Genomic DNA, 9,308 nt, shown 5'->3' with positions numbered 1-9,308 from the left:
GGGGGATTGTGGCTTGGATTTGATTTTATCCCCTGGGGCAAGAGAAATATAGATAATTTTTGAGGGGAATTGTGGATTGGATTGGATAATCTTTTCATTCTTTCAATCCTTCATGCCAGCCAGAACAAGATAAATTTATCTCTGACCACAGAAGTTATCTGTTGTAAAATATGTGACCTGTTTTCTGGGTTTATTCTGAAAAGAGAAGATGGATGTAACGTGGGGTGTGATCAAAGGCAGGCTGGAAGCTACAAGCAAGAGATGGAGACTCATGAGGATGGAATAAAGCCTGTGACCAACTGTGTTGCTTCTGACCTCAGTGATGAGGGTATTCTGCAGAACCCAGAGCCCTTTGTCATGGAGATAAACACACACACTTGGCCCAAGAGGCAGAGAGATTCAAAGAGGATCTAGCAGAATGTAGAACAGTTGCAGCTTCATCTGTTGCTTCATGTCAGTGAGGCAAATCAATAGATCTTCAGTAGTATGTATGTGTGCGTGTTTGTGTGTGTGTGTGTATTTCCACAAATGGCAGCTGCTTCCTGTAACCCTCCAAATATTCCAAGAATCTTCCTTATCGTCTGTATTAGTTTCCTGTGGCTGCTGTTACACATTACCACAATGTGGGTGGCTTATAAGAACAGAAATTAATTTTCTTACAGTTCAGGAGGCCAAAAATCCAGAGTCAAGGTATCAGAGGGGTGCACGCCCTGTAAAGGCTTTAGGGGAGGATCCTTCTTTGCCTCTTCCAGCGTCTGGTGGCTCCAGTTCCTTGGCTTGTGGCCACATCAATTTCCGCCTTTACATCATAGGGCTTTCTCTTCTTTGTGTCTTCTCCTCTTCTGTATCTTATAAGGACAATTGTCATTGGATTTAGGGTACACTTAAGTAATCCATAATTATGTCATCTCAAGATCCTTAACTAATTGAAATTGGTGAAGACACTGTTTCTAAATAAGGTCACATTCACAGGTTCTGGGTAGGCATATCTTTTGTGGGGCTGCCAATCAAGCCACTGTATGGCTCAGGAAATGTAGCTCAGTCTATTTAAGACAAAGATTTTAGTGGTCCCAGGCAGTGGAGTTGTGAGTCAGGCAAGGGAAACAGCCGTAAAGGGTATGTTTATCAAGCCAGTTACCAACATGGTCAACTGGGATTCCTGCCGGGGAACTACTGGAGCCAGTGTAATATATGTGCTTCAGACTTATCTCACCCAATAAGCAACTGAGTTATACACCAGCTCCTGTCAGTCTTTGGTTAAGGAGTGATTCCTGGGGCATTAATTCTCTGTGCACGTGGATAGGGAAGACTAGAGAAATTCTTCAGGCAAAAGATGCAGATGTGAAATTTTGAAGCCAGACAGAATGCACTAAAATGGAAAATGATGATGGGATATCTTGTATATTATGCTTCTCCATCCTACCTTCCTGGAATGCAGTTGCAATGGCTGGAAGGGCAGAAGCTAGTTTGTGATCATGAGGGTGAAAACCCCATGCTAAAGGTGGTAGAGCAGAAAAGTAGAAGGATCCTGAGTACTTGAGGGCCAGCCTAGAACTGCTTAGCTGTAGAATTCATGTTTCAGGAGGGAAAAAGCTTTTTTGGTTAGGCCATGTAGTCTGGTTTCTACCATATGTAGCCAATTGCATTTTAAAACAGGAATAGGAGAAATTTGCTAGCAACGTATCTGATCGCCTTGACGGGGCATCCTTGTAGAGTGTTATAAAGAAAAGGCAGCATCCTTCTACAGTCATACTCTCTGATAGAACTCTGTGAAATGTTCTCTATCTATATTGTCCACTATGGTGGACTAGCCATGCATAGCTTATTGAGCACTTGATATGTAGCTAGTATGACTGAGGCACTGAATTTTTAAAGTCTTTATTTATTTTTCATTATTTTAGACTTAGACAGCCATATGTGGCCAATAGCTACCATACTGTATTGGACGGCACAGTTTTAAGGAATATTGTCTTTGGGGTAATGGAGCTATTTTAGTAGCGTTAGGAGAGGGAAGAACAGAGCTCTGATCCCTGTCCTAGAGTGTAGTGTTCAAGTTTCTTTATTTGACCTCATATCTATGACTAAAGTGAAACTAAGGGTTCCTTCTAAGGATGAGTATTTCTGGCTGAGACTCCAAAGCTGCTGTACCTATATGACCCCTTGAGGAGTCACATTCCGCTTAGAGCAGCTGAGACCTTGAAGTGACAAAGCTCAAGCCCCGATTTATAAATGACTGAGGAAAGGAGCTTCTTGTCTTGGAGATAAGGGAAATCAAAACCACAATGAGATATCACTTCACACCTGTCAGAATGGCTATCATGGAAAGACCACAAATAACAAATATTGGCAGGGATGTAGAGAAAAGGGAACTCTAGTACACTCTTGGTGGGAATGTAAACTGGTGCCGCTGGAGTTTGTATGTATAAACTGGTGTGTGTGTATACACACACACAATGGAATATTACTTAGCCATAAAAAGAATGCAATTCTGCTATTTACAGCAAGATGGATGGACCTACAGAGTATTATGCTTAGTGAAATAAGTCAGAGAAAGACATATTCTGTATGCTATCACTTATATGTGGAATCTGAAAAAAAAAGAATGTGTACACAAAATAGAAAAAGACTCACAGATATAGGAAAGAAACTGTGGTTACCAAGGGGGAGAGGGAAGGGGGGAGGGACAAATTAGGGGTATGGGATTAACAGATACAAAGCACTATGTATAAAATAGATAAGCAATGAAGATATACTGTATAGCACAGGGAATTATATCCATTATCTTATAATAATCTATAATGGAGTATAATCTGCAAAAATACTGAATCACTATGCTGTACACCTGAAACTAGTATAATATTGTAAGTCAACTATACTTCAACTAAAAAAAAAACCAGAAAAAACCAATAAGAATAGAAAACCTTATGATAAAAGATCAAAGTATGTAAATAAAAATTTAAAAGGAATAGATACAAGTAACTATATATATATGATACTGTGCTCACCCTGATCACAATGAAAGGAAGTCAGATTAAAATACTAGGGGAATCTTAATAAATCTTACTCTAGGGTTTGATTTATTTCTGAGCCTACAGCCTCAGAGACAGAATATTTCTTTGTGGGGGAGCTGACTTCCAGAAATAAGAGTTTTTATATTAGAGGGTTCCTGTTTCCTTGGAAATTGAGCTATTATTAAAATAAGATTTGACTAGAGACAACATAATACTGTGCTTAAGAGAGTGGTCTGATTTTTTTCTCTTTTTAAAAAAATTAATTTTTATTGGAGTACAGTTTATTTACAATGTTGTGTTAGTTTCTGCTGTACAGCAAAGTGAATCCGTTATACATATACATATATCCACTCTTTTTAAGATTCTTTTCCTATTGCAGAGTATTGAGTAGAGTTTCCTGAGAGTGGTCTGATTTAGACAGCCCTGGGTTTGAGCCTCCCTTCATCACATGTATGACCTTGAGCTAGTTATCAGATTACCATAATCTCTTACTTCCTCATCTGTAACTAGGGAAATGATAGTCATCACATAAAAGCCTTATTGGAAAACCTCAATGAGATAATGTGTTTAAAGTGCTTAAACAGTGCTAGCATATACCTAGTGCTGCTATTTTTGTTATCTATATCCATATCAAAAACGGAATCTATTTTCTAGCTCATAATCTTTTATTAAATCAACACATTTGTACTTTTTGGTCCCGACTCTGTGTTTAATCATGCACTCATCCATTTTTCATGCCATTCAACAATATTCACTGGCCATAAACTTCTTCCTAAGAAATGTATGAGGCATTGCAGTTTCAAAGATGGATAAGATATAGCTCAGCAATTCAAGATATCCATATTATGGATGAGTAGAGAAATTCACTGAGTTTGATGTGACTGAAAGGAAAGTGAAGCAGAAAAAAAGGCATTTTGAGTTGATTTCATTCACATAATTTCAGAAAACGTCTCTGTAAATGAGTTTGCAGGGCAACATTTCCATAATAGGTAAACATCCGTCACTTCGAGGATATATATTAAATACATGAGAATCTATTTTTTAAAGAAATTTAAGTCATCACTGGATATAACTGAGAAAATAACCATGTTTTATTCATATGAAATTAAAATGATTACAAAGTGAAAAAGGGAACCTAAGATATAACCTGAAGGAAAGTAGAGAAGGCAGTGAAGACCCAAGGAAAGTTTTGCTTTAAAATATGAATATTAGGAAAGATAAACATATTAAATGAAGGAAGCCAGGATTTCTAGTCCTCAATATTATGTGCCTAGTTACTTATGGGAGTCCTATAAAGGCCCCATCATTGAGAGATGGTGCCCTGCTGGGGAGTCTCACCAGAGTTCCCTTCATGTCCCTGTTCCTCAGACTGTAGAAGAAGGGGTTCAGCATGGGGGTGACCATGGTGTACATCACCGAAGCCACCAGACTTATCCTAGAGCATGAAGTGGCTATAGAACTAAGGTAGACCCCAAGGCCTGTGCCCTAGAACAAGGAAACCACCGAGAGGTGAGACCTACAGGTGGAAAAGTCTTTGTACTTGCCCCCGGCTGATGAAATTCTCAGGACGAAAGAGAAAATCTGAGAATAAGAAAAGAGGATCCCAGAGAGAGGAAAAACACCTGGGACAATTGTCACAAAATACACCGTTATGTTATGGATGAGTGTGTTCATACAGGTGAGCTTCAGGACTTCAGGAAAATCACAAAAAAAGTGTGCAACATTCATGTTTCTGCAGAAAGCCTCAAAAGGGTCAAGGTCTTGAGCAGGGATCCCATGACACTGATGCACCAGGACCCCAGAGCCAGCAGCCCACAGAGCTGGGGGTTCATGATGACCGTATAGTGCAGGGGATGAGAGATGGCCACGAAGCAGTCATAGGCTATCAAGTCAGGAGTAAATTGTCTAGGCATCCAAACACAATGAAAAAAAATACCTGGCTGAGACAGCCTGCATAGGTGATAACTTTGCTCTGTGTCTGGAGGTTTAGCAGCATCTTTGGATTGTGGTGGAGATGAAACAGATGTCAGCAAAGGATGGGTTGGAGAGGAAGAAGTACATGGGGGTGGGGAGGTGGAAGTCTGAGACAATGGCCAGGATGATGTGCAGGTTCCCAGTGAATGTGATCAAGTACGTGGGTAGAAACAGCCCAAAGAGGATAGGTTGCAGGTCTGGGTCCTCTGTGAATCCCAGGAGGAGAAGGTTTCTGACTCCTGTTTGGTTTCCTCTTTCCATGAGTCTGTTGGGCTTGCCAACAAGGAGGAAAAAAGCAATACAAAATTTACTCTAAATAAATATTCCCCAGAGTGACAAAAAAAATATCCCTAATCCAAACCCAGGGAATTCATGAAGTCATTCATTTTGGCTAAGGATTGGCTTTCTTGGATGACAGATTGTGGTTACTGTTGCTACCTAGAAAAATTGTCTCTAAGTCCAGCAGTTCTCAAATTGTGGTTCCTGGCCAGCACCATCAGCAACCCCTGGAAATGTTAGAAACGCACATTTTTAGGCTCATCTGACCTACTGAATCTAATACTCTGGGTGTGAAGCCAGCACGCTGTGCTTTAAGAAGCCCTTCTGAGAATTCTCACACACACAAGTTTGAGGAGCACTGCTTGCCTGCATCACTAAGCAATCATCCTTTCCCAGCTCCCTGGGGACTGCTCTTGTATTTTCTGCTTAGTGTTTATGAGAATGGGAAATTCCTTAACTCTAGGCAGATCTTCCAATCATTGAGAGGTTCTTTCATTGTGCTGTCTTTCTGTCATTTCTATATCTTAGATCCTCTGGACCTTGGGTGCTCCTTCTGTTAAAAAACAATAACCCACATTATCATTATTCATCATTTACATTACATTTGTATTATCACTGTCCCTATATAAATTCGACCAAAATTGAATTTCTAAATATAGTGTCCTAGAGCTTCTAAATATCGAGTTTGTCTTCATCTAAGTTCATCTTTTATTTTTAGCTTTACTGAAGTATAAAATCATTTACAAAAAATTACACATATGTGATGTATATATATCTCTGTAAGTTTGGACATAGACATTCACCCAATACCATCACCACAATCAAGTTAATAAACATATCTATCACCTCCAAAAATTTCCTTGTATTCTTTTGTGTGTTTGTTTTGTGCGTGTGGTAAGAGTCTTACAATCTGTCCCTTAACATATTTTTTTTACATTCAAATAACTGTATTAAATGAATTGAATAAATATCTAATACTATCCCAAAGAAAATGTATATAATAACAATAAATTAATCACACCAAAATGAGTCTGTAATTTAAGATGAAATGGACAAAATCTTGGAAATAAAGAATAGGAAAATATACCTTTTAATACATAGTGGAAGAAGCAGTATTGAGGTTACAATTTTATCCTATATATAAAGGATTCAATCATGCTCATTAAAAAGATATGGTATCTTTAGTTGAATATGAAGGAATGTGTTCTACATCCTGAGAGATGATTGCTATTTTTATTTTATTTATTTATTTATTAACGTCTTTATTGGAATATAATTGTTTTACAATGGTGTGTTAGTATCTGCTTTATAACAAAGTGAATCAGCTATACATATACATATATCCCCATATCTCCTCCCTCTTATGTCTCCCTCCCACCCTCCCTATCCCATCCCTCTAGGAGGTCACAAAGCTCTGAGCTGATCTCCCTGTGCTATGTGGCTGCTTCCCACTAGCTATTTTACATTTGGTAGTGTATATATGTCCATGCCACTCTCTCACTTCGTCCCAGCTTACCCTTCCCCCTCCCCGTGTCCTCAAGTCCATTCTCTACATCTGCGTCTTTATTCCTGTCCTTCCCCTAGGCTCTTCAGAACCTTTTTTTTTTTTTTAGATTACATATATATGTGTTAGCATATGGTATTTGTTTTTCTCTTTCTTACTTACTTCACTCTGTATGACAGACTCTAACAACATCACTAATCATTAGAGAAATGCAAATCAAAACTACAATGAGGTATCACCTCACACCGGTCAGAATGGCCATCATCAAAAAATCTACAAACAATAAATGCTGGAGAGGGTGTGGAGACAAGGGAATCCGCTTGCACTGTTGGTGGGAATGTAAATTGATACCGCCACTATGGAGAACAGTATGGAGGTTCCTTAAAAGACTAAAAATAGAACTACCAGACGACCCAGCAATCCCACTACTGGACATATACCCTGAGAAAACCATAATTCAAAAAGAGTCATGTACCACAATGTTCACTGCAGCACTATTTACAATAGACACAACATGGAAGCAACCTAAGTGTCCATCGACAGATGAATGGATAAAGAAGATGTGGCACATATATACAATGGAATATTACTCAGCCCTAAGATATTTTAAATTGTACAATATTGTGTTATTAACTATACAGACTACATTGTACACCAGATCTCTAGAATTTACTCATCTTGCATAACAGAAACGTCATACACTAAGAATTCCCTATTTCCCTTCTCTTCCAGCCACTGGCAACCAACATTCTATTCTCTTCGTCTATGAGATTGATGATTTTAGATGCCTCATGTAAGTGGAATCGTACAGTATTTGTTCTTTTCTGTCTGGCTTATTTCACTTATTATAATGTCCTCCAGATTCATCCAAGGTGTCACAAATGGCAGGATTTCTACATGGTATTTTAATGTATTTTATGTTTAAAGTCATTAAAAATGATATTCTCCCACATTATATCTCTGATATTGTTATTTTATTAGGAAAACTTAAGATTTTTCTATACTTATAAGGTGTTGTGTGCATTTTCTAGATTCTCTTATTAATTTTAAGATTTTCCCTAATATTTATATACTTTTTTTTTCTACTTGAATGGGGTCTTAGTGTATATATGCTTTTTTTTAACATCTTTATTGGAGTATAATTGCTTTACAGTGGTGTGTTAGTTTCTGCTTTATAACAAAGTGAATCAGCTATATATATACATATATTCGCATATCTCTTCCCTCTTGCATCTCCCTCCCTCCCACCCTCCCTATCCCACCCCTCTAGGTGGTCACAAAGCACCAATAATATTAATTTACAAAATCTGTTTATCTTTAGGTCTTATTGCATTGGTATGAAATTCCACAATACTGTTCAAATTTATGTTGGAAGAGTTGGAATTCTTATTCTTCCTTCCTTTCAAGGGAGTAATCCTAGAGTTTTATAATTTAATATGATGTTTATCATAATTTAGGATATACCTGTATGCATTTTTATCAACTTAACTTGCATTTTTTATTCCTAGATATCTTAGAGGGTCTTTTAAAAATACAAATAAGTGTTTCCCAATTGATTAATTTAGAAAAAATAACGTTAAATCTTATCTCCACATTCCCTAATAAATTTCAAATGTTAAGTGTGGAGCAAGGAACCATATAAGCTATCAGAAGAAAATAAATAAAATACATAGGTAATATATACATGAATATATATAATCTTTAAAAGTAGAAGTTCTCTCTGAATAAAAAGTCTTCAAAGTGAGAGAGTGGCATGGACATATATACACTACCAAACGTAAAATAGATAGCTAGTGGGAAGCAGCCGCATAGCACAGGGAGGTCAGCTAGGTGGTTTATGTAGTCTACATAACAAACAAACATAACAAACCTAGGTAAAGCAGAAAATTTAGATAGAAGCAGAGTTAGTGAATTAAAAAGAAGAAAATTTCTAGAACTGAGACATTCCAGAGCTAAGTCTTTGGCAAAAGCAAACATACAGGCAAAATTAGACAGAAGTCTAATGAATGGGATAAAAAGAAAGATAGAAAACAGAAATGTCTAAAACTAGGAATGAGAAAAATAAATATACATGTAAGAAAATGCTGAACTTTGCAAGAAAATATTAATTAAAACTCCATGTCAAAAATTGGAAAATCTCGGGCTTCCCTGGTGGTGCAGTGGTTGAGAGTCCGCCTGCCGATGCCTGGGACACGGGTTCGTGCCCCGGTCCGGGAAGATCCCACATGCCGCAGAGTGGCTAGGTCCGTGAGCCATGGCTGCTGAACCTGCGCGTCCAGAGCCTGTTCTCCGTAACGGGAGAGGCCACAACAGTGAGAGGCCTGAGGACCGAAAAAAAAGAAAAAAAAATTGGAAAATCTCAAGAAATGAATTTACTTTGGGGATAAGTGTCCAAAGATGATTCAGGATGGAGAGTAATAGATCAATAATTAAGGAAAGAATTAAGTAAACAACACTTCCTTCCAAAAATACCTTTGTGGGAACTTAGGGCAGGAACAATAGAAGAATTCCCCTTTAAGTATCAAAGAAGATAAGAAAGT

At 37.9% G+C, this 9,308-nt stretch overlaps 1 protein-coding gene across 1 annotated transcript; it reads right to left on the bottom strand.

The window, feature by feature from the left end:
• Positions 1-4,496: 4,496 nt before the first annotated feature.
• Positions 4,497-5,246, bottom strand: OR7C2 (olfactory receptor family 7 subfamily C member 2; the record flags this gene model as incomplete). Its single annotated transcript, XM_081230695.1, is given in 4 exon segments — positions 4,497-4,754; positions 4,760-4,897; positions 4,900-5,015; positions 5,018-5,246. Coding segments are annotated over 4 exon segments (741 nt in total).
• Between the last annotated feature and the right edge of the window lie 4,062 nt (positions 5,247-9,308).

The sequence above is a fragment of the Mesoplodon bidens genome, assembly GCF_964165515.1.
Source record: "Mesoplodon bidens genome assembly, chromosome: 4".
NCBI classification, from domain to species: domain Eukaryota; kingdom Metazoa; phylum Chordata; class Mammalia; order Artiodactyla; family Ziphiidae; genus Mesoplodon; species Mesoplodon bidens.
The sequence above is the reverse complement of the archived record's forward strand: the minus strand, read 5'-3'. Positions and strand labels throughout refer to the sequence as shown.